This window comes from Mauremys reevesii, linkage group 2, assembly GCF_016161935.1.
Source record: "Mauremys reevesii isolate NIE-2019 linkage group 2, ASM1616193v1, whole genome shotgun sequence".
NCBI lineage: Eukaryota > Metazoa > Chordata > Testudines > Geoemydidae > Mauremys > Mauremys reevesii.
Genome location: NC_052624.1, coordinates 198,176,005 through 198,202,149, shown reverse-complemented (window position 1 = coordinate 198,202,149; position 26,145 = coordinate 198,176,005). Strand labels below are relative to the sequence as shown.

The following is a 26,145-nucleotide window of genomic DNA, read 5'->3' as shown; positions in this document are numbered from 1 at the left end:
AGGTTACAAACCTTAGTTAATAGTTCCGCAACTTCACGTTTGAGTTCTTTCAGAACTCTTGGGTGAATGCCATCTGGTCTCGGTGACTTGTTAATGTTGAGTTTATCAATTAATTCCAAAACCTCCTCTAGTGACACTTCAATCTGTGACAGTTCCTCAGATTTGTCACCTACGAAAGCCAGATCAGGTTTGGGAATCTCCCTAACATCCTCAGCCATGAAGACTGAAGCAAAGAATCCATTTAGTTTCTCCGCAATGACTTTATCGTCTTTAAGCACTCCTTTTGTATTTCGATCATCAAGGGGCCCCACTGGTTGTTTAGCAGGCTTCCTGCTTCTGATGTACTTAAAAAACATTTTGTTATTACCTTTGGAGTTTTTGGCTAGCCGTTCTTCAAACTCCTCTTTGGCTTTTCTTATTCAACTCTTGCACTTAAGTTGGCAGTGTTTGTGCTCCTTTCTATTTGCCTCACTAGGATTTGACTTCCACTTTTTAAAGGAAGTCTTTTTATCTCTCACTGCTTCTTTTACATGGTTGTTAAGCCACGGTGGCTCTTTTTTAGTTCTTTTACTGTGTTTATTAATTTGGGGTATACATTGAAGTTGGGCCTCTATTATGGTGTCTTTAAAAAAGGCCCATGTAACTTGCAGTGATTTCACTTTAGTCACTGTATCTTTTAACTTTTGTTTAACTAACCCCCTCATTTTTGTATAGTGCCCCCTTTTGAAATTAAATGCCACAGTGTTGGGCTGTTGAGGTGTTCTTCCCACCACAGGGACGTTGAATGCTATTGTATTATGGTCACTATTTCCAAGCGGTCCTGCTATAGTTACCTCTTGGACCAGCTCCTGCGCTCCACTCAGGATTAAATCTAGAGTTGCCTCTCCCATTGTGGGTTCCCGTACCAGCTGCTCCATGAAGCAGTCATTTAAAGTATCAAGAAATTTTATCTCTGCATTTCATCCTGAAATGAAATGTTCCCAGACAATATGGGGATAATTGAAATCCCCCACTATTATTGGGTTCTTAATTTTGATAGCCTCTCTAATTTCCCTTAGCATTTCATCATCACTATTACTGTCCTGGTCAGGTGGTCGATAATAGATCCCTAATGTTATATTTTTATTAGAGCATGAAATTTCTTGGAACATGTGATTCTTTGGAACATGTGGATTCGCTTAAGATTTTTACTTCATTTGAATCTACATTTTCTTTCACATATAGTGCCACTCCTCCCCCTGCACGACCTGTTCTGTCCTTCCGATATATTTTGTATTGTTCAATATTTCTATTGTTGACATACCTCCAGTCATGCTGCCTAGTTAATTAAAGTATCAGAGGGGTAGCCGTGTTAATCTGGATCTGTAAAAAGCAACAAAGAGTCCGGTGGCACTTTATAAACTAACAGATGTATTGAAGCATGAGCTTTCATGGGTGAATACATCTGACGAAGTGGATATTCACCCACAAAAGCTTATGCTCCGATATATCTGTTAATCTATAAGGTGCCACAGGACTCTTTGTTAGTTAATTAAAGGTATTTTCACTCTGTACTCACTAAGTACTCAAGTCTTTGGACTCCGCTCCTGCTCATGTCAGAGTCTACCCTCACTTGAAACTGGGGGGTTTCAAAGTGAGGACCTGCATGTCTTCCCCCCTCCCCAAAATCCTAGGGTAGGTCTCCCCTTTGCTGCCACCACCTCGGTCAATTACGTGGGCCGGGACACCCCTGTTTTCCCCCTGTCTCCCTTCAAAGACACTCCCTGGGAACACAGATCAACTCACAGAGGAGGAACCTTCCCCCTCCCCTCTCTTCCCTCTCTCCAGCCTGCTCCAGAGAGAGAGATACCTTGATTCAAACTCCTTGAATCTCTACACACAGGGAAGCAGCCCACTTCCCCCCCCTCCCTCTCTCCTAGCCCCTGTGGAGAGATACACACCGATTCAACTCTGTGAATCACCGAGAGAGAATGTCTAGCCCCTCCCCCTATATCCACAGTAGAAGGGATTTAATCAAATCTGTATAGAAAGACTTTATTAAAAGAAAAACAAGAAAATACAGAATCTCTATGAGTCCAAGCTGGACACTCATAGGGTATAACCTTGCTAAGTTTTGGAGAGAATCCCCTCTCCTTCTCAGTACAAGCAGAATTAAGAATAATCAATAACAAACACACAGAATTGCAAGCATAGGATTATTAGGTAAGGACACAAAGTATCTTTCTAATACTCACTATCTTGACTAGAAGAAATTAGTTCAGAAAGGTGAAAGCTGATAGAGACTTGATTAAAACGTCTAGACTCTTGTAACTTCAAACGGCCAAAGACAAAACACACAGGCTCAGAGGGAAAAAGTTCCCTCCTAGAAATTTCAAATTCTCTTCCCTGATTGGTCCTCAGGTCAGGTGCCTACCAGGTACTATTTTTAACCCTTTACTAACTATTCATGACACAAGGCTCCTTAAAAATTAGAATTAAAGCCTTCCTACTGTGATCCAGTATTTATCATACCTGGTTCCACTCTATCCTAAGACCATGATGTGCATGTAGTCAAAATTCTATTGCAGGAAAAGACTTCTGCCTGCAGGCAATAGCGTGCAGGGGCTGGAAGAGCAAGTACCCACTGTCACTTCGAGCGCATACTAGAGAAGAGGTTGAAAACCCTCTTCTGAGGTGGGGATGGCTACAATAAACCAGTGGAGACAAAAAGACTTCAGTCCAAGGACTGTTTAGCCTTTTACTACAGAATGTGGAAGGAGGGCACGGAGGATGAGGTGGAGATTAAAAATCTAGGTATGGCCTGAAATGAATACTTAACCCCTCTCATTAATAAGGGTAACATGGAGCTTGGAGCCAGTAGCAGGGTGGCGAATAGGAATGAGGGTATGAAAGTAGATATGAACACATCTGAGGTGGAAGCCAAACTCAAACAGCTTAATGGTACCAAAGGGGGAGGTCCAGATAACCTCCATCTGAGAATATTAAAGGAACTGGCACATGAAATTGGAAGCCCAATAAAAAGGATTGGTAATGAATCCATAAAGTTTAGGGGTCATACCCTGTTACTGGAATTGCAAATGTAGTACCTATATTTAAGAAAGGAAGAAAAAAGTGAGCCAGCAATTTATAGGCCTATTAGTTTGACCTAAATTGTATGTAAGGTCTTGAAACAAATTCTGAAAGAGGGGAATTAAGGACATAGAAAAGGTAATTTGAATAAAATACAACATGGTAGTTTATTCCAGACCAACCTGCTCTCTCTTTTTTGAGAAGATAACTGATTTTCTCGACAAAGAAAATGCAATAGATTTAATCTTCCTGGATTACAGTAAAGCATTTGTTACAGTTCCAGCTGGGAAATAATTAATTAAATTAGAGAAGATAGAGATTAATGAATTGAAAGGTGAGCAAAGAACTGGTTAAACAGTAGACTACAGCCAGTCATGCTAAAAGGTGAACTGTCAGGCTAGAGGGAAGTTACTAGTGGAGTTCCTCAAGGACTGGTCTTGGGCCCAGTCTTATTTAACATTTTTATTAATGACCTTGATGCACAAAATGCAGAGGTGAAAGTAAGCCCGTATGGTACGGTACGCCGTGCCGGATCACACCGGCTTCCACGGTGGGGATTTAAAGGATTTAAAGGGCTGCCCAGAGCCCTTTAAATCTCGGCCGCAGCTCCGGCGGCCAGGCTGGGGCTGGGATTTAAAGGGCTCAGGGCTCCCTGCAGCGGCAGGCGCTCTGGGCCTTTTAAGTCCCGGCCCCAGCCCAGCAAAGCTTGGGGTTCCCCGTGGCGGCCGGAGCTCCGGGACCTTTAATTTGCCCTTGAGCCCCGGGGGGGCTCCCAGCCACCTCTGCAGCTGGGAACCCTGCATTGATTTAAAGGTCCTGGGGCTCCCAGCCACAGCCAGTGCCCCAGGGCCTTTAAATCTTGAGATTGAGGCCATGCCCCCTCAGGACTCCGGCAGTACTGGTAAGTCCTGTAAGTTACTTTCACTCCTGACAAAATGAGAATGTGTGATGCTGGCAGACCAGATGCCAGCTCATGCCAAGGTCCCTAGGCCCCAAATGAACACTGCTGAATGCATAGCTGGAAACCAGTCTGGCTCACCTGGTGTTAGTATTATTGGCTGACTGTATTAATTTCACATTACTAAACTAAATGGCCCTATATCTCATGTTACAAGGTCATACTGAGTGTTTGCATTGTAAACTTCTGTATCTTCAAACAAGAAGGAAGCAGTAATTAATGTAAAGCTGATGTTCCAAAACTTTCCATTGCACCCCCCTTAGCTGTAATGGAATCTGTGTGTGGGCTCGGCTGCCCCTTGAAAGTGTGGTTGGGAGCCAGGGCCAGAGCAGCTGTAGGGGCAGGGCCTTAGGGGAGTGCAGCTCACAGTTCAGGGACCACTGATGAAAGGCTGGCTTCCTACAGGCGTTGTTAGGTCCTGCACACAAGAAGGCCCATTGAAATGAAATGAGCTGTTGTGAAACATCAAAGGATAAAGACTTTGTTGACTGATCTTCCCCCAACCCCTTCCACACACACACAATGTGCAGGTGGATTCACTCCATCATCTTGAACTTTGGGGGAAGGCAATAAAATCCCTGACAAGAGGAACTGTATCTCTCTGCTGCTTGAATTCTGAGGGAGGAAGATTTCTAAGTAAGAGTACTCCAGGTGGATTAACCCAAAAGGCTATATAGAGAAGATGCTGTAATATGCAAGCTATTACCCTTTTGGAACATAAGACTGTAACTCATTTATCTGTATGTTTCCTCATTTAACCTTGTAAATAACTAATTTCTTTACTTAGTTAATAAATCTTTAGTTGGTTTATTATAGGATAGGCTACAAGAGTTGTCTTTGGGGTAGGAGCTAATGTACAGTTGACCTGGGGTAAGTGACTAGTCCTTTAAGACTGGGAATAATCTGAACATAGTTGTGATGTTTTGGTGTAAGGGACCATCTATCACAAAGGCAAGCTTGTGGCAAGATAAACTGGAGTACCCCAGGGGAAATTATAGGCTGTTATAGTACGTGAGTTGTTCACACTTGATACTTGGTTGGTGAAATCTAAGCATAAAATTCTCAGCCAATTTGGGATTTGTATCCTGCTTCTTCAGTCTGCCCTGAGGTTGGTACTCATGCTCATGAACCACTCTAGACAACTTGACAGTGATTTAATAAAATCTGCAGATAACACAAAGTTGGGAGGTATTGCCAAATGGAGGACCAGAATATCATACAAGGAGGTCTGGATGACCTTGAAAACTGGAATAATAGAAAGTCATGTACTTAGGGGTTGACAAGAATAATTTTTGCTATAAGCTGAGGATGTATCAGTTTGAAGCAACAGAGGAGGAGAAAGACCTGGGTGTATCAGTTGATCATAGGATGATTATGAGCTGCCAATGTGCTGTGGCTATGCAAAATGCAATCCTAGGATGCATCAGGTGAAGTATTTCCAGTAGGGACAGGGAAGTGTTATTACCATTATACAAGGCACTGATGAGATCTCTTCTGGAATATTGTGTGCAATTCTGATCTCCCATGTTTAAGAAAGATGAATGCAAACTGGAACAGGTGCAGAGAAGAGGGAGTATGATGATTAGAGGAATGGAAAAACTACTTTACAGGAGAAGACTTAAGAAGCTTGACTGGTTTCACCTAACAAAATGAAGGCTGGTCTCTAAATACATTAGAGGGCTAAACACCAGGGAGCAAGAGGAGTTATTTAAGTTAAGGGCCAATGTTGACACAAGAACAAATGGATATAAACTGGCCATCGATACATTTAGGTTTGAAATTAGATGAAGGTTTCAAAACATCAGAGGAGTGAGGTTCTGGAGCCATCTTCCAAGGGGAGTAATGGAGGCAAAACATTTAACTTGTTTAAAGACTGAGTTTGATAAATTTATGGAGGGGATGGTATGATGAGATTACCTACAATGGCATATTGCCCATCTGCAACTATTAGCAAATAGCTCCAACAGCTGGAGATGGGACACTAGATGGGGAGGGCTCTGGGTTACTACGGAGAATTCTTTCCCAGGTGTCTAGCTGATGAGTCTTGCCCACATGTTCAAGGTCTAATTGTTGGCCATATTTGGGGTTGCCCTTCTCTGCAGCACAGGGTGCAGGTCACTTCCTGGTTTGAACTGGAGTACATGGTGACTTCAAGTAACTTGAGGTGTTTACATCAAAATAACTCAGCAAGAGGTTATGAGCCTATTACAGGAGTGGGTGAGTGAGGTTCTGTGTCCTTCAATGTGCAGAAAGTCAGACTAGAAGATCATGATGGTCCCTTCCAGCCTTAAAGTCTAATATGCTATCATAGATTCAATCTTAAACATTAGTCATACATTTTTTATATTTTGATACCAATAGTGAAACAGCTATGGAAATAACTGCAACAGACATAGCCGTAGAAACCTAAGGACTGCATTGGGCTATAGCTCACCTAACATTTGGGCTTATTTCTTTGATACTGAAATGTTACTGGCTTTGTATTGCATACAGACAAACTGTTTTCTAGAAATAGAAATACAGGCCTAAAAGGGACCTTGAGGTTATCTAGCCCACTTCCACTCCTGGCCCCAAGATGAAGTAGTATTAAGTGTACCTAGATCATGCCTTACAACTATTTGTCTAACCTGTTCTTAAAATCCAATGATGGCGATTCCATAATCTCCCTAGGTAATGTGTTCCAGTGCTTAAATATCCTTATAGATAGGTTGAATATTAGTGAAATTTTTCTATCTATTGCTTTCCACCATCCACTTGGCTGGTTAGCCTGTCAAAGAAGGAAATTAGGTTAGCTTGGCCTGATTTGTTCTTGACAGATCCATTTTGACTATTTCTTATCACTATTCCAGTATCTTTCCAGGTATCAAAATTAGGCAGACAAGTCTATAATTCTCCCAGGTTCTCCCCCTGCCCCTTTAAAGATAGGTACTATGTTTGACCTTCTCCAGTCCTCTGTGACTTGAACTGTTCTCAGGGAGTTCTCAAACATAATCACTAATGGTTCAGAGATTGCTTCAGCTAGTTCTTTAAGTACTCTAGGGTGAATTTCATCAGGACCTACCAACTTGAATACATCTGACTTATCTAAATACTTTTTAAACTGTTCTTTCCCTATTCTGGCTTGTGTTCCTTCCCCCTGGTTAATTGTTAAACATCTGGTCACAATTAACCTGTTTAGCGAAGACTGAAGCAAAAGGGGCATTATAAATGATTCAGCCTTCTGTGTCATCCATTTTTTGCTCTTCTTCCTCATTAAGTAATAGTCCTACTCCTTCATCTTTCTCTTATTTTCATTTGTTGTGCCTGCAGTAGTGATAGTTACATACTCAGGAACAACTTTCAGTTTGTACATGTGGATTCTTTCTGTAAGGGAGAAATGTTGGATGACACTGATTTCTAGTGGCTTTCCTAAACCTTTTATCATGCAGTTTGGCAGAGACTGGGAGAAAGGATCTCAGCTAGACAGCTTGTCCACAGAGTACCTCTAATACTGCAGAACCCCTGTTACTACTGCAATGCAATGATATCCTTAAGTATGAGCCAAACATTTTATGTAGATCATGAATTTATTACTTTGGAGGCAATTGCGCCATATTGGTGGTCATACATCAGCAGTTGAACTGTGCATAAGTTTCATTAATACAATTAAGATTTTAAAAATTAAGGTAAAAAAGTTTTATTTAATTCCTTTGACTTTACTTGACCCTATTTCTGTGTTAACCTCTTTGCTGAATTAGTAACAAAATAGAAGCAAAGATGCACATATTTTATAAATTGTTTCAAACGGGGAAAAAAACCACATTATTCATCAAGTGAACTTAAAATACTCATAACCATGATTTTGTATACTGCAAGTAAGTGTTTGAGATAATATTTAAAATTACTTAACTCACGCATAGATATGGGTGTGTGGTGCTCTGGGTGAGGAGTTTATTTTTATCTTGTGAAGACTTTGTTCTTGAAATATTCAGGAATATTAACAAATCCATCTGTGCAACAGGTCTGCCACAGGCAGCCCCCTAATGCTGGATTTATAGAAATGAGGTAATTGTCCACTTTTGTGGACTGAGTATGGTTGTGGACTTCCAACCCTGCCTCTGCTGCTGACTCACTTTGTGACCTTCAACAACTCATGTCACCAAATTTCTCCTTCTGCATAAGGGGGATAAAGATACTTGTTTCCCTCCAGCTGTATTGAGGCTTACCAAAGCTCAGCTGTAAAGTACTATATAACTCAGCACTGAATGTGGCAGGATAGGGGGGGCCTGGGATATCTCAGTTGTGGGTCACTGCTTCCAAGAAAGGGAGCTGAGATCAGAGGATCCAATCCATTTTATAATACTTAATGGGAAAAATTCCCGTGGTCATTTGCCCCTCACTCAATGGCTCTTATTTAACTGCATGTATATATGCATTTTATTGCAGTAAAAGATCCAAACCTGGCTAGCCAAGGACTGACACCAGGCCTTTATTCTGTTTCCCTTGGATATGTTTTTAATTAATCTACCACTATTGTTCCAAATTCTGCAAACCTTAAATGAGCAAAACTGCAGTTGACTTCTGTGGCAGTTTTGTTGGATTAAGGCCTGCAGAAATAGACTATTAGTTTGTGATTCTTATTGGGCCAGGTCTGTCCCCTTGTAGGGGAACCAAAAACCCAATTATTTTCTTATGTTTCTGGCTTTAGGAAAGGTATTAAGGGCCAGATCCACCAAGGGGATTGAGTGTTGCAAAGCTGAGCATCATGGCACCTAAAAAATCACAGGAACAACACAGCAATCCACAAAGCCTGAGTTAGGCATATAAATTCCCTATACAACGAAAGGGGAGAGATAGGCACCTTAGAATGCAATCCAGAAAGGCTGGGCAGGGATCTACCTAAACTAACCAATGGGAGATACTGATGACAGATATGTGTCCTAAACCTCACCCCTCTCACAGAAACAGGCATCTACCCTCAATCCAGTCTTAGGTACCTATCTCTGTTTAGCAATCCAGGAACAGGATGAGTTATGCACCTGCCCTGCTCCACACAAAATGGGGGTGGAGGGCAGAGTGTCTACCTTATAACTTTGTGCCCAGGGGTTGGAGCACTCACCTGGGACATGGGAGACCCAGGTTCAATTCCCCCCTATGTTAGAAGGAGAGAAAGTATTTGAACAGGATTCTCCCACCTCTCAGGGGTGTGCTCTGGGATATTTGGATCTGGGGCTCCCTCAGTCTCTCCTGTTGAAGCAGTTCCACTGTGGATAAATAATGAAAGCATGATTGGAGCAAGAGGACTGGACCCTGGATCTCCCACCTTCTAAGTGGGTGCCCTAACAACTGAACTACAGAGTCATTCTCTGGCCCAATGACTATTTAAATATTTATCCACTGTGCAACAGAGGGTGGGAGAGAGCAAACAAAAATAGCTCAGTGGTTAGAGCATGCTCCTGAGAGGTGGGAGACCTCTGTTCAGATTCTTTCTCTCATTCCAGCAGAGTGCTTTAAACACTGGGCTAAAAGTTATAAGGTGGGCACAGCCTCCACTTCCTTCTCTGGCCAGATTTTGAATGGGACCCAATCCAGTAGGCGACCTCTGAGCCTGGCTACTAGATTGTGCTCCGCACACAAGATAGGCAGCTGAATGCCTATCTTACCCCCACTTCATGAATTGTTTTGGGGCTTAGGTGGGAGATACATTTCCGGACATCTAGAATGAGGCAGCAGTGCACATGCCCACAGGCAGAAACTTAGGTGCCTAGGGAACTTTCACCCTGAAAACTGAGGTACTGAGTGAGTTTAGGTGCCTACAGGGTTCGGTGGGAGTTTTGTCAATCACAGTGGAGCCTAAAAGTGGGATTTAAACACCTGAGTAACATAGTGGATTGGGAGCCTAAATGGCACTGCTCAGCACCAAGAAAATAGTAAAAACAAAAAGAACAGGCTAGAAAAAAAAAGCAATCTAAAAAACTGGGCACTAAACAATATAATCAGTCATTGAAATCCATAGTAACTGACCGAGAAGGCTTTCTGAATAGCCCTAGAATCTGGTGTTTGCCGAGACAAACTCCAGCTTCATGTAGACAAAGCCAGGTTGATATATTTTTATCAAAGCACACTATTTATTGACTAAACATCAAACATGTTTATCTATCTTAAGTATTTTCCAAGGATACTCATCACTCAAAGTTGTGCACGGTAGACTCTGCTCTTAATCTTTACTAGATTAAGCAGCTTTGCTCACAGTTTGTACTGTCTATTTTTGTTTGACAGAGTTTGCTGAAATGGTGTTCTTTTCAAATTTGTATAGGGCATCAAACAAAATGTAACTTTATTGAAAATACAACATGGTCTAATAAATTCTGGAGCCAGCATGAAGCACCCTACCCGCTCCCGGTTCCAACATAAAATAAATTAAACAACTACCTAAACTGAAAGGGAAACACAAGTTTTAATTATTTTAGTAAGTATAAACTGGATAAATCAGTCCTTGATACCTTTTTCAGTATCATTATCAGCATCACAGGTTTCTTGTGAGTCTTAATTAATGTTTATAAAGCACTTTGAATCTTCAGCTGTAAGGTGCTATTCAAGTACAAATTATTAAAAAAATATATAGCTTCTTAGTCACTCTGCCTTTAGTGGGGTAGTTGGTTACTGATGAAAGAAATATCAGACATGTAGTGGGCCCTTTATTAATAGTTACAGTCCAGTTTGGTTTAACTATTTCTGACTAACCTCATTATTCTATGTACTCAATCACTTCTTTGATAGGAATTTGTATGGCTATCGGAAAATAAAGCAGCTTACATTGCAGGAACAAGCTGTTTGGTTTACAAGTTCTTTATTTAGCAATTTGCATTTTTTAATATCTCTTCTCTCTCCTCGTCCAGCCCAAATTTCTAATGTTTGCAACTAAAAGAGAATACATAGGTGCATGCCTTTCGCTGTGGTGAATGAATGAAAGGGACTATTGCCTGGCTATTGTACTGGGCAAGTACAACGTCTGTATCAATACTCACTGCATTGCGTTCTGTTCTGAAAAATGACTATGGAAATGGCATTGTAGGGTTCCACCTCAGAACCTTCTGTGTCAAATGTCCTTCATTTACAGAAAAGGCTGTTTTTTTCTGATTGCCAGCCCTGCTGACTGGGGGCTTGATTACACAGAAAAATGGACTGGAATAGCTATTGTGGAAGAAGCTATTCCTGAATAGCTAACTATGTGGACATTCAGAATAGAGGTTCCAGATGAGACGCTATTGCATAGTTATTACAGAATAGCTTATTCCAGAATAGCTATTCCGGTCAATGTCCCCATGTAGACACGCCCTCAGCCTGGGATCTGAGAGTCAAGCTATCATTCTTAAGCATCATAAACATTTTCTTTTTTAAATTCTCCAAGCCAAATTATGGCCATGGTAACTGGGTGGAATTTAGTAAACAATTCTGTTAATACACAAGAAGTAAACTCAGCAGTGCTGGCTCCGCAGTTGTCACAAGAGTGCAAAGCAGTAAAAAAAAATTGTCACTGAAGTCAGCAGCTCTGACTGAATCTACATAGGGAGCACATCTGTTGAGTAAAAAGCTTCCATTCTCTATGGCCACTTTTCAGAGCAGATCTGTACTGTAAGCTTCACTTCTCTGGTCATTTTTTCAGCAGTTCTCCTCCTCCACTCTGATATTGTCTTGGGGGGGCCCCATAGGCCTCTGTCCTTGTCCCCTCCTCTTCTCCATTTTCACTTTTTCTCATCTGCTTACACAACTTTACCATATTTATCCCAATGATTTCCAGACAGGGTGGATTTGATTTAAATCACTAGTCAGTCACTAGTAAATCTAGTCACTCGATTTAATAATGGATTTCTACATAAAAGTGCATTCTTGTTGGTTGTTATAACTTTAATACATATTCTTCACAACTCTGAGATAGATGTAGATTTCATTTTTAGAAGGTACACACTATACATTTTTAAGTGATTTATTTTGAAAACTTTTCAGATTAGTTTTACAGCTATATCAGAACATGGATGATTGTTTGGTTATTTAATTTACCACAGGTAATTGAAGCAGATATTTGTGAAGTCATTAGGATGTGATCTATTTCCAACTCAACAGGTTAATCATTACTATTTGGAGGATTTTCTTGCCATGCTGTATTAGGAGGAGAACATCACCAGACAGACATTTAAATTGTTTTATTTAACTAAAGCAACAATGTTATGTATTCTGGATTTTTTTTCTTCAACAGCAAACAAATAATATTTTAACAAAAAAAGCATATGAATTTTTGAATGTAGATAAACATTCAAGTTTTTTTTAAAATCAGGTTTGTTTTTGTTAAAATTGTTTTTAACTAAAATAGTTACATGAAATATTAAAAAAAATTAAATCAACTGTCAGCCAGGTCAACATGAGAAACTTAAAATATTGGCTTCTGCAGCTAACTCAGTCGTCTTCATCGTCATTTTCCTGTTTGACCATAATCTGGAAAAGAAAAACAAGCTTTCCTGCTATTTCAGGTCCCAGAAGATTTCTCAGTTTGGAATTAATTAGTCCAAAGAAAGAAAATATTCTTTCTACACTGGCAGAAGAAGCTACTGCTGTTAAAAGTGAGATTATCACTTCAACAGTCTCTGAATCCAAGTTCTTAAGTGACTTCCACCAATTCACTGGTGAGACTTGCTTTAAAACATCATCAGCAAACATATATTTCTTGAATGGTTCACCCCTAGCTCTGATGTTTATTATAGTTGGCATTATGGAGGGATGATTGCTGGATGTCTGTCATAGCCAACTCCTCTTCTTCAGCAGTGAAGGTTTGACCCTGGTACTGAGTATTGAGAATATTTGCAAGAAAACGAGCTGGAGATAGTGCTTGTCCCATTCGTTTTTTAATGCTTGTAATTTAACTCTGTCATTGCGTATTTCTCTTTTAAAGTTCTCACTCAGTTCCTTCCAAATTTCAACAGTGTCAGCAATAAAACAGCTATTTCCCGCATTTTGTTCAAGGCTACAGAAATAGGCTTCAGGGTACGCAGCATGTGTTCACCATTTCTCTTAAGCCCAATGTTGAGAACTTTGGCTGTGACAGGGCCATCTATTTTTTCACAATTTTGTTCACAAACTATCATCAGATTAGACCAGTTCTTGATATTGTGCTCAAAACAGTCCACTACTGAGTTCCATCACGCGTCTTGTGGGAGAGTTAACTTGGTTCCTCCCACTTTTTTCAGAGCAGCTGCTGCAAAGTGGTTGTTACGGAAGTATTTTGAAATTTCAATAACATTAGCCTTTATTTCTGGAACACTGAAGTCTTTGGCTAGGAGGTGCATAAAATGAGCACTGCAAACGTTTGTTACTAGCTTGGGACTCTCTTTGCTCTCTTCTAAATAATTTCTTCTTATCTTGGATACATTTGCAGCATTGTCTGTGACCAAGCTATGTACTAGACATTTGAATTTTTTTTCACAGTTTGTTATAGCTTTTACTGCTACTTCTTGTAAGTATTCTGCTGTGTGTGCATTTCCTGATGTATCAGTTGTTTCTGTAAGGAAGACATTCCCTTCTTCTGTTGTCACACAAACACATACAACAGGATCATTGTGGACATTGCTCCACCCATCAAGACTCAGGTTAACAATTTTATCCTTAGACCTTTTGCACACTGCTCAATTTCTCTTTCATACACTTTATTCCGCAATTTGCCTGCAACATCTGCTCTTTTGGGTGGATTGTATCCTGGTCTTAATGACTGAACCATGTTAATGAAGTGTGGGTTCTCAATCATACAGAAAGGAGAGTTTGGTGCATAAACAAATTGTGCAATTTTTTCATCAATTACCTCTTTTTGTAATCTGATGGTTCTTATCACAAACTTATCTATGGTTGTTTCTGGATGATGGAAAAAAATGTTTGTTTTGCTACAGATGATATACTGTGGCTAAGTGACATACATGATGAGACTCAAACACTATCGGGATGTGCTGGCCGCCACTTTCCGCAGCTCCCATTGGCCAGGAATGGTGAACCACAGCCACTGGGAGCTGCGGGGGGCCGTGCCTGCAGATGGCCAACGTCAGCAAAACGTCTCGCTGCCCGCACTCAGATTACCCTGATGGGACACAGGTTGCCCACCACTGCCCTAGATCATCTTCAATGCCCATTACTCAGATGACATCCTCCTCCTTTTCCAATCATTTCGCTTGCTCCCCTGTTCAACTGCATCAAGTGCAAACTCCTGGGCCCAACCTTCAAAGACCTTCATAACTCTGGCCCTCCCTATCTATCCACTCTTGTCCCCTATTGCCTCAGTCCCTCCCCTCTTTCTCTCCAAGGACAGGGCTGCCCCGGGAGGGGAGAGGGGGCAAGTAAGGCAATTTGCCTCGGGCCCCGCGAGCCCTGGCCCGGCAGCAGTCCAGGTCTTCAGTGGCATTTTAGTGGTGGGGGGCCCTTCAGTGCTGCTGAAGACACGGAGTGACTGAAGGGCCCCCCACCGCCAAAATGCCGCCGAAGACCGGAACCGCCACCGAGTGAGTACAAGCGCCGCAGCTCCCCCGCTTTGCCCCAGGTCCCCTGAATCCTCTGGGTGGCCCTGTCCAAGGATGCCAGCCCCAGCCTCTTGCTTGTCCACTCCTTCCACAACTATCTTTGTGCTATGTACCATGCCACCTTTTCTACAGAGAAGGCACTCCCTGAGACTATCATGATCTGTGAGGCTACTTCTTCAAATCCATTCTCAAGATGCACTCCTGCCATATTCCTACAAGAAATCATCCAAAGTTCAATGGCTAAAATGAGGGGCTGCTGGTGAGAGTCTAATTTTTTTTAATGTAATTGCAAAGCTAAAGTAAAGCTTTAAATTTAGCAAATGTATATAAAAATGTATATCATCATCTCACGCTGTCCCACCCTTTGTGTGTTACTCGTCTTAGACAGAAGTGCTTCAGGAAGAGACTACCTCTGTATTTACACCACCATGCCTATCACAACAGTGCCCCCATCCTATTTGGGGCTCCTTGGCAGTACTGTAATATAAATACTTAATAAGAAAGGCCAATGTACGGACAACATATCATGGAGGTGATCCACTGTACATCATTTTTAGCTTCAATTCCATGTAGAGCTGTGGTACTAAAATGAAGTCATTTTACAAAATAAAGCTAAATCTCTCTGAGATTACAGAGATTACAATAGTGCTTCCTCCCCACAGCTGCCCTCAAAGCAATGCATTTTGTTGTGTGACAGCATGTAATGTAATCCAGTACTCTCAAGTACTCTGGGTACATTGTTTAACAACTGGACTGTGAAATGGACTTTTCAATGTGGGCGGGTAGTGGGATGAACCCTAGATACGGGCTATACTGACCTCTTGCATTCTGAGCATTCATAAGCCTTTAATCATCAATATGGCAATAATGCTGATAGTCTGCAGTCTTGTGCAGCCACCGCACAGAGAGAGACTTGGCTTCAATACTAAAGGACGTTTTCCAAAAGAAATCACCTGTCTAGTGTATGATTTGTCCCTTCCCCCCACTCATATATTTGACTAAAATCTTTCACAGTGTACTGCTCAAAGGGGTAACTCTTCAGCTGTTTCAATGTAATCAATATGAGACTGCATTCCTTCAATGGACAATACCACCATGCCTGTGACTGCATTTCAGATTGGCATTTTAAAAATAGGCTGGGGGCTGTTGAGTGGCAGCTTCTGCTACACTGTTTGTGCTAAACCTAGATGGGATTGCTAGGAATGATGCTGTTCTCTCTGTGAATGTAATCTGAGAGAATCATTTGTCAAGAAGCCTGGAGGCGGTATGCTGAGTTGGTTTGGACATGGGTGACAGATGAATGGGAGCTGTGTTAGCAAGTGGATGCAATGGGAAGGGCAGGGGATGCGAGGAAATTATCACGAGGTGACAGAGAAAGAAACAAAACTGTGGCCCATTTGTAAAGCTGATGAATCTAGACAAAGCAAAGGTATAACTGATCTGAGAATCAAGTCATTCATGGTGAAATGAAGCACCTTCATTTCCAAACCAGCATATTTAATCTCAAAAGTACACTTCCTTGACTGACAATTTAGAAAGGACTCAAATACTTTGCCATAGAGCATTATTGTTTGCACTTTTGTCAGTGGACACAAAAAGCTGAGAACTATTTTTTTGTACAAGCCCCAATCAGAAGAAAGTTCTTGTCAGAAAATAATTTTGTCTCTGATGCTCTTTAGAATGATTCTCTAGTGGCAGCAAAACAATTATTTTCCTCATTCCTGATGCCTCCTTCACTCAGAGCACCAAGACTGAATACATAAGATTTACTAATCAGATCTGGACTGCACTGGCATCTATTCAGCATTGACTAGACTCTAAAAATCCTATCCCTCCCCCGCACACACACACATACACTGGGCTCCATGTAAACCCTGAGATCTGTCCTTTGGGGCCAGTCTCTTTGATTGTTCCAAGTTTTGGTCACAAATATTCATGGACTATCTCCAGGACAGTACAGGTGCAAGGACCTTGCATGTGGAGAAAAAAAGATGATAGTGTGATGTATTTTAATAGTGGTACCTGGCATGAGAGCATGGATGGTCTAAAGTGGATAGGGCATTGAACTTAGCTGTGAGAGAGCTGGGTTCAATTCCCAGATGAGTGACAGGTTTCATGTATGTCCTTGAGCCAATGGTTTACTTTACCCTGTCCCTCAGTTCCCTGTCTGTAAAATGGTAATAATGTTCCTCTACATCAGAGGAGTGTTCTGAAGATAAAATCCATTAATGATTGTGAGTACAGTAACTCCTCACTTAAAGTCATCCTGGTTAACGTTGTTTTGTTGTTACGTTGCTGATCAATCAGGCCGCTTGCTCCGTCTACTGCTTGCAGGAAGAGCAGCCCATTGCAGTTAGCTGGTGGGGGTTTGGAACCAGGGTGGACCGGCAGCCCCTCTATCAGCTCCCCACTTCCCTAAGTTCCCTGTGCTGCAGCCACCCAGCAGGCTAGCAATTGCAGCTGTCCCTCCCCTCACTGCCATGTGCTGCTCCTGCCCTCTGCCTTGGAGCTGCTCCCTCAGACTCGTGCTTGCTGTGCAGGGGGAGGTAAGGAAGAGGGAGACTTTCAGGGTGTCCCCCTCACTCCTGCTCCTGCACCCCACTTACCCCATCTTCCATAGAGCGGGGGGACACACCAAAGCTCAGGACGGAGAGAACTTGCAGCAGCTGGTCTCAGCAAGCTGATGTAATTAACAAGGCAGTGTACTTAAAGGGGAAATGCATGTATTTTTCTCTCACACATACCTCCTCCATCCATTCCTGCTGCCTCCTAGAGTTAGAGAGTTAACCCTTGAGGGCTGAGCCAATTGCTAGTTCATCATTTAGCAGTAAGGGAAATATCCCATCCTCTGACTCCTCCACCTCATCTAAGCTTCACAATCATCATCACCGTGTACCAGTATTAAATTGTTTGTTTAAAACTTAGAGAGAGAGAGAGAGAGAGTGTGTGTGAGAGACAGAGAGAGAGAAATATAGTCTTTTCTTTGGTCAGTTTTTTTTCCTGGAACCTAACCAGTATGTCCCTGGAACCTAACCAACTCATTTACATTAATTCTTATGGGGAAATTGGATTTGCTTAACATTATTTTGCTTAAAGTTGCATTTTTCAGGAACATAACTACAATGTTAAGTGAGGAGTTACTGTACTATGGTGATGAGGCCCATATAAGTGCACAGATTAGGAATGTGAAGATCTGGTATGCAACATGATAAAAACAAAGCTAAGAAAGTGCTACAGCCATCCTTGCTGCTGCCCATCTTTCTCAGTGTTTCCCCTGCAAAACATTCAGAACTTCCATTTCGCTGAGTTGACGTTGCTTTGATTCCAATCCTCATTTCAGACCGATATGGCAAGTGTGATGTGACTACAAACTCTGGATTCAGTTAAAAGGAAATTGGATCTGACGAAGTGGGTATTCACCCACGAAAGCTCATGCTGCAAAACGTCTGTTAGTCTATAAGGTGCCACAGGATTCTTTGCTGCTTTAAAAGGAAATGTTGCTCATCATTTGTATATTAATGACAGTGCATCTCAGTGTCTTATGGCAACTTCACATTTATATGTAAAAGGAGCACTGACAAAACAGAATCCAGAAGGAGTTTGCTTATGAAAGCATTTGGGGAATGAGAGTAGTTACCCAGCACCACCCTTCCGGGATCCCTTAAAAAGAAAACAGCAAGCTCATTGTAAGGTCATACGGTACATTCCAGCAAGCAAATCAGCAATTCCTCATGGTCAGCAGTACTAATGCACTGTAAAGTTCAAAACAAACCTTTTAAAAATAATAATTATTATTAATATTAATCTCCAGATTGAATGTCCTTTAGCAACTGTATCGCTCACAGAGGGGTTGTAGAAATTACATTGTGTTCCTGATAGAACATTTTTATTTTGAACTTTGGCCCAAATCCTTAAAGGTAGTAATGGAAGTTAGGGGCCTAAATACCACTGAGGATCTGGGCCTTTCTGTCTCAAACAAATCAGATTTCAAAAGTCTCTGTCACACAAAAGGAACAGGAGTACTTGTGGCACCTTAGAGACTAACAAATTTATTTGAGCATAAGCTTTCGTGGGCTAAAACCCACTTCATCGGATGCATGGAGTGGAAAATACAGTAGGCATATTATATATATATATACATACACACACACACACACAGAGAACATAAAACAATGGGTGTTACCATACACACTCTAATGAGAGTGATCAGTTAAGGTGAGCTATTACCAGCAGGAGAGAGAAAAAACTTTTTGTAGCAGTAATCAAAATGGCCCATTTCCTGCAGTTGACAAGAATTTTATTTCCCCACCCCTTACTGTTCCTCACACCTTCTTGTCAACTGCTGGAAATGGGCCATTTTGATTACCAACAATCCCAAGACATTTCCATTCTGCAATGATCCAATGTGTCATTTGATCCCCAGAAAGACAGAACATGTTCAGCTAATGTTTGAATAACAGCTATAACACGCTGCATGACATGTTGCCAGTATTCACGCTCCCCTTTAATTTGTTCTTCTGATTTTTGTGTCAATCCAAAGACCTGTCTTCGATTTAAATATGTCAACATTGAATCTCTGTGAGTAGTACTATTTTCATGTTGTTAAATTAAAACAGTGTTCCGCCAGTCACTAAATTCATCTGCAGCAAACCGGGATGTTGAAGGTTTAGATGCAAAAATTTGCAAACAAAACAGTACACAGACCCTGTTGATGGTGAATACAGTAGCCATTCTTGAGTGTATTTCTCACCATTCACTTTCATGCTGAAAAATATTTTTTGTGGACAACATCTTGTTTGTTTGCCATTGGTAAAAGTCCGCTGTGATTTCTCAAATGGCCCAGTCATTTGGTCTATGATCTATTCAGTAAGCTACATCATCAGTACTGAAATCAACCCACATACCAGGATCTTTTCTCCTATTATTTACAGCATGAGCAGATTCAGTCTCTGACACATCCACACCTTCTAGAACAGGCCTGCACAACATGCGGCCCAGAGGCCGCATGCAGCCCGTGTGGGCTCACTGTGCAGCCCGTGGGGGGTGAGTAGGCAAGCGGCGGGTGAAGGAGGGGGGCTGAAGAGGCAGGCGGACAGTGGCAGGGGGTGAGGAGGCGAGCCGGAGAGGTGGGGGGGCTGAGGAGCGAGCGGGCGGACAGTGGCGGGGGGCAGGTGAGCCGGCAGCAGGGGAGGGGGGGCTGAGGAGGCGAGCGGGCAGTCGGGCAGTGGCAGGGGCTGAGTAGGCAAGCTGAGGGAGGTGGGGGGCTGAGGAGGCGAGGGGGCAGTGCTGGGGGCGGAGGAGGCGATCTGGAGGGTGGGGGCTGAGGAGGCGAGTGGGCAGGCAGTGGTGTGGGGTGAGGAGGCGAGCCGGGGGGGTGGAGGGCTGAGGAGGCGAGTGAGGAGTCAGTGGCTGACCTGTTCTACTGATCTGGTCTGGCTCCCATCCCCTCTCCAAGGATTGCAGCTGTCTGGAGGTGCTGCCTTCCACACCTTCCTCAGTCACACCTCATTCATTCAACAGGGCAGTTAGGGGAAGATCTTATTCTACTTCTAGCAAAAGACATTTTTCTTTTACCTTAATTATACTACCTTAGGGGCCCGCTATAGCATATTACCAAGGTTCAATACCACTGTTTCGTGAGGCAGCACTGGGGAAGGAGGGTTTGTTTTCACAGGGTGGGTGACGCTGGGGTTGTGTTTCAGGGGGGCTTGGCGGCACTGGTGGGGGTCAGCGGCGCTGGCGGGGTTCGGCCCTCAGCTATTTTCTTTGGAGTAATATGGCCCTCGCTGCTTTACTAGTTGTGCAGGCCTGTTCTAGAACAATGTCTGTTTTACCACCAGGAGTAGGATGATCAGTTACAGTCTCTGACACATCCACATGTTCTGGAATGGTGTTTGTTTCACCAATAGAAGAAGGGTCAGGCTCTGAAACACCTACAGGTGTTGGTACGATGTCTGTGCTACTGAGAGAAGATGTTGCTGCTGATGGATTCATTTTGAAAAATTATGTCAGCATTGGAAGATTTTGGAAAATTTCACTAGTTTTTTGTTTCTTTTCTTCCGCCAGTTTATGTTTCTGTGCTCCACTCGGTTACATTTCATCCTGCCCCGTATCTCAGTTATCTGACCTTTAAAAAAAAAATTACATAACATACACTATTTTTGTGTGTGTGTGTGTGTATAATATATATATTGTGGCAAATTGCCGGCACTATTTTGATGGGTCTCACGCTTTCTCTTCTTTTGGGGGGGGGGGGGGGGGGTTCAGGGCGCCATTTCTTGCCTCTGAATTGGAATATTAATTGCCCCACTAGTGTCCTAGAGGAGAGGAGTGGAGAGGGAGGGACCTGGGCCCGCCCCCTACTCCAGGTCCCAGCCCAGGGGCCCTGAGGTTAGTGATGAACCATTTGAACTGACAGTTCCTTCCCCTGGGCTAACTTCCCTCTCCTACCCTTCAGCTTGTGGGGGGGCTTCCTGCCCTCCCTCTGCACAAGCCAGGTGCCCCTTACCTAGGGCCTTGGACTTCTTAGCTCACCGCAGCACTTCTCCAAACTGTTCTCTGCTCCAACACCAATTCCTCTCTGCTCCAACTCCCACCCTGTCTGATTGAAGCAGGGGTTTTTTATCATGTGACTGGCTTCAGGTGCTCTAATTGGCTTCAGGTGCTCTAATTAATCTATAGCAAACTTTCTGCCCCTTTCTTCCCTTTTTATTACCTTATTACCTTTAGGATCTGATTTCCTCGCATTATTTCAATCTACATTAGTAGGATGGCCCTCGGGTTTAGGTGGGGATAAGTAATAAAAAGAGAACAGAAAAATGGGAAGAGTGTGTAGTGGAGTGTAAGGAAGTCTAACAAAGTTCTGCTTTTTCCCATGATGACTACTTCAGGGCTTTTTTTTTTTTAAATATCAAATAGGTTTTTTTTTCCAAAAAAATAATCTTTTTATGGTGCCCCCTGCTTTGCTGGTGCCCTAAGCACGTGCTTAGTCTAATTATTGGGTAATCCAGCCCTGGATACACCAAACCTGTCTCTACAGTAGCAGCAGTTGCCTAGTAAACATTATTAGCAGCCCTGCACAAATTCTTCATATCACTGGAGGAAAAATATTATTTTTTTGTCAAATGGAAAAAGAGTAAGGACACCACCGCACCCCCAATTCTGGAAATTGCTTAAGAACTCCTGTCTCCTCTCTGGCTCACAATCAAAAAGGAAATAATCCTGGGAGTAGAAATGAGCTGACATGACTGAATGCAAAACACCCATGACAAATACATGGATTCAGTTTTTAGTGTAGGGTGAGTTTTGTTTATAAGCTTGCTGGTAAGCTGACTGTTAGAGTGAAATGTGCAGTGTACTATGTGAATTTTGATTATTATTTGATACTGTGAATTTTAAAATTTTGTAAAATCACCCAGAGCATGTGATGGACACTTGGTAATGTTCTTATAAACCAAATCAAAATAAAATCATTATTTTATTTTATTTTATTATTAGGGAAACCACACCTAGCAATCATGTTAACAGCTCTTTTGCAATATTAACTTTTCATTAGCCTATGCAAACTCCTCTAATACATAGGAGTGCTCCCAGCAATAACACTGAACTGAACACAAATACATTCCCAGAAAAGCAGGAAACAGCTTAGCAATCAAGTCTCATGACCAACTAAATAGGGAAGAACTACTGTGGTGTTTTCCCAGGATGGTAAAAAAAACTTCCACATGGTTTTTCTGACTATACGGACTGCTAAGAAGATGATGAGTCTGTGATGTTATTACTGAAACATCTTTTCTGTGTACTGTAGCAACTTGTCATGGACCTAGACACTTTATCTGCACTGTGGAATTTATTCTCCCTTGTGTCTCAATATTTATTTTAGTTTTAAAGTGAACTTTTAGTTCTTGTGAAAGGTGCCAGAGTGAGAGCACTAGGAATATTAGTCTTTGGTTTATCCAAAGAACATGTACAGTATAGCACAGACAATGGCAGCGCAAGCTTTTCCTTCTTGACAATACACCTTGACCACAGAGGAGTGGCATTTTGGAGGAAGTAAGACCACTTCTAGAGGCATAAAAGTATTCAATTCTTCATTCCATCTCTGACATCTCTGATGAGGCTGTCAGTGAAGGTGTCTGTTGATGCTACTTGTGACCAGGGGTCAGCAACGTGTCTGTACACGGACACAAGCGTCCGTGGTAAAAAATTTTAAGTCTGTGGTAATTTTTCAAAAAACTGAATGACTGAATGACATAACCCAACCCCTCCAACGTCCGTCACTAAGTACGGTAATTTTGTGACGTATCTATCACACCAAATGGTGGTGCCAAACCCTGCTTCTGACATAAATGCCTGTCTACTATAAAATGGACAGAGATCTCCAACCAGAACATCAAAGAACTATTTAATGTTAACTAAAGCTAATGGCTTTTAATAAACAGCAATCAAAGACAAATTCCGACAGATGTCCAAGAGGTTACATGTTCCTTATTTTACATATGGTCTATTGCATATTAGGGGGATGCACTAGCTCTATCCCCTGCTCCTATACTTACTGGAGGGGATACTTTTGAGAATGTAGGCCATATGAGATGAGTGTTCAAAGGGTCAGCTCTGTGAGGTTCATAGAGGCTGTATCTGCTGGTCATAAGACATCTGACCAGCTTTTACTATATTTACTTTGAGTGTACAGATAACTATTGCAAAAAGAAAGGACGGCGATTTTATTAGAAGCCAAAGTATGAGACAGTTCTGAAATGTCTGAGGGAACTTTGCTAGAGCAAGGGTATTTAGGGACCTGTTGTCCTCTTAATGCAGCAGATATAAAGTTCATATTATAATTGTCAAGTTAGGCATAAAATAAATAGGAAAACACAGCTCTTAGTTATAGTTAATTTAAATTATAGGTATAAGGTAGCTGAGAAAGAGATCATGATAAAATTGCAATAGGTATAAATCTATAATAAAGAGTTAAGATTATGTTCATACAGTAATCCCTGTTTAAAAGATTGTTCTTCTGGGGCTCAATCCTATAAAGCACTTAGGGCCACATTTTTGTAGGTATTTAGGTGCCAAAAGATGCAGATAGGTACCTAACAGGACTTTCAAAAATGCCTAAGCACAGTAATACCTAAGCACATACCAGGATCTTTTCTCCTATTATTTACAGCATGAGCAGATTCAGTCTCTGACACATCCACACCTTCTAGAACAGGCCTGCACAACATGCGGCCCAGAGGCCGCATGCAGCCCGTGTGGGCTCACTGTGCAGCCCGTGGGGGGTGAGTAGGCAAGCGGCGGGTGAAGGAGGGGGGCTGAAGAGGCAGGCGGACAGTGGCAGGGGGTGAGGAGGCGAGCCGGAGAGGTGGGGGCTGAGGAGCGAGCGGGCGGACAGTGGCGGGGGCAGGTGAGCCGGCAGCAGGGGAGGGGGCTGAGGAGGCGAGCGGGCAGGCGGGCAGTGGCAGGGGCTGAGTAGGCAAGCTGAGGGAGGTGGGGGGCTGAGGAGGCGAGCGGGCAGTGGTGGGGGCTGAGGAGGCGATCTGGAGGGGGTGGGGGGCTGAGGAGGCGAGTGGGCAGGCAGTGGTGTGGGGTGAGGAGGCGAGCCGGGGGGGTGGAGGGCTGAGGAGGCGAGTGAGGAGTCAGTGGCTGACCTGTTCTACTGATCTGGTCTGGCTCCCATCCCCTCTCCAAGGATTGCAGCTGTCTGGAGGTGCTGCCTTCCACACCTTCCTCAGTCACACCTCATTCATTCAACAGGGCAGTTAGGGGAAGATCTTATTCTACTTCTAGCAAAAAGACATTTTTCTTTTACCTTAATTATACTACCTTAGGGGCCCGCTATAGCATATTACCAAGGTTCAATACCACTGTTTCGGTGAGGCAGCACTGGGGAAGGAGGGTTTGTTTTCACAGGGTGGGTGACGCTGGGGGGGGGTTGTGTTTCAGGGGGGCTTGGCGGCACTGGTGGGGGTCAGCGGCGCTGGCGGGGTTCGGCCCTCAGCTATTTTCTTTGGAGTAATATGGCCCTCGCTGCTTTACTAGTTGTGCAGGCCTGTTCTAGAACAATGTCTGTTTTACCACCAGGAGTAGGATGATCAGTTACAGTCTCTGACACATCCACATGTTCTGGAATGGTGTTTGTTTCACCAATAGAAGAAGGGTCAGGCTCTGAAACACCTACAGGTGTTGGTACGATGTCTGTGCTACTGAGAGAAGATGTTGCTGCTGATGGATTCATTTTGAAAAATTATGTCAGCATTAGAAGATTTTGGAAAATTTCACTAGTTTTTTGTTTCTTTTCTTCCGCCAGTTTATGTTTCTGTGCTCCACTCGGTTACGTTTCATCCTGCCCCGTATCTCAGTTATCTGACCTTTAAAAAAAAAATTACATAACATACACTATTTTTGTGTGTGTGTGTGTGTATATATAATATATATATTGTGGCAAATTGCCGGCACTATTTTGATGGGTCTCACGCTTTCTCTTCTTTGGGGGGGGTTCAGGGTGCCATTTCTTGCCTCTGAATTGGAATATTAATTGCCCCACTAGTGTCCTAGAGGAGAGGAGTGGAGAGGGAGGGACCTGGGCCCGCCCCCTACTCCAGGTCCCAGCCCAGGGGCCCTGAGGTTAGTGATGAACCACTTGAACTGACAGTTCCTTCCCCTGGGCTACTTCCCTCTCCTGCCCTTCAGCTTGTGGGGGGGCTTCCTGCCCTCCCTCTGCACAAGCCAGGTGCCCCTTACCTAGGGCCTTGGACTTCTTAGCTCACCGCAGCACTTCTCCAAACTGTTCTCTGCTCCAACACCAATTCCTCTCTGCTCCAACTCCCACCCGGTCTGATTGAAGCAGGGGTTTTTTATCATGTGACTGGCTTCAGGTGCTCTAATTGGCTTCAGGTGCTCTAATTAATCTATAGCAAACTTTCTGCCCCTTTCTTCCCTTTTTATTACCTTATTACCTTTAGGATCTGATTTCCTCGCATTATTTCAATCTACATTAGTAGGATGCCCCTCGGGTTTAGGTGGGGATAAGTAATAAAAAGAGAACAGAAAAATGGGAAGAGTGTGTAGTGGAGTGTAAGGAAGTCTAACAAAGTTCTGCTTTTTCCCATGATGACTACTTCAGGGCTTTTTTTTTTTAAATATCAAATAGGTTTTTTTTTCCAAAAAAATAATCTTTTTATGGTGCCCCCTGCTTTGCTGGTGCCCTAAGCACGTGCTTAGTCTAATTATTGGGTAATCCAGCCCTGGATACACCAAACCTGTCTCTACAGTAGCAGCAGTTGCCTAGTAAACATTATTAGCAGCCCTGCACAAATTCTTCATATCACTGGAGGAAAAATATTATTTTTTTGTCAAATGGAAAAAGAGTAAGGACACCACCGCACCCCCAATTCTGGAAATTGCTTAAGAACTCCTGTCTCCTCTCTGGCTCACAATCAAAAAGGAAATAATCCTGGGAGTAGAAATGAGCTGACATGACTGAATGCAAAACACCCATGACAAATACATGGATTCAGTTTTTAGTGTAGGGTGAGTTTTGTTTATAAGCTTGCTGGTAAGCTGACTGTTAGAGTGAAATGT

General features: G+C 42.7%; 1 protein-coding gene across 2 annotated transcripts in view; it reads left to right on the top strand.

The window, feature by feature from the left end:
• Window positions 1–6,140: 6,140 nt before the first annotated feature.
• Window positions 6,141–26,145, top strand: part of TUBB6 (tubulin beta 6 class V) — a 38,026-nt gene continuing 18,021 nt past the window's right edge. For both annotated transcript variants that reach the window (XM_039527270.1, XM_039527269.1), the window contains exon 1: window positions 6,141–6,244. In XM_039527270.1, coding sequence (XP_039383204.1) covers window positions 6,224–6,244 — 21 coding nt within the window. In that variant the 5' untranslated portion in view covers window positions 6,141–6,223. The remainder of the gene's footprint in view (window positions 6,245–26,145) is intronic.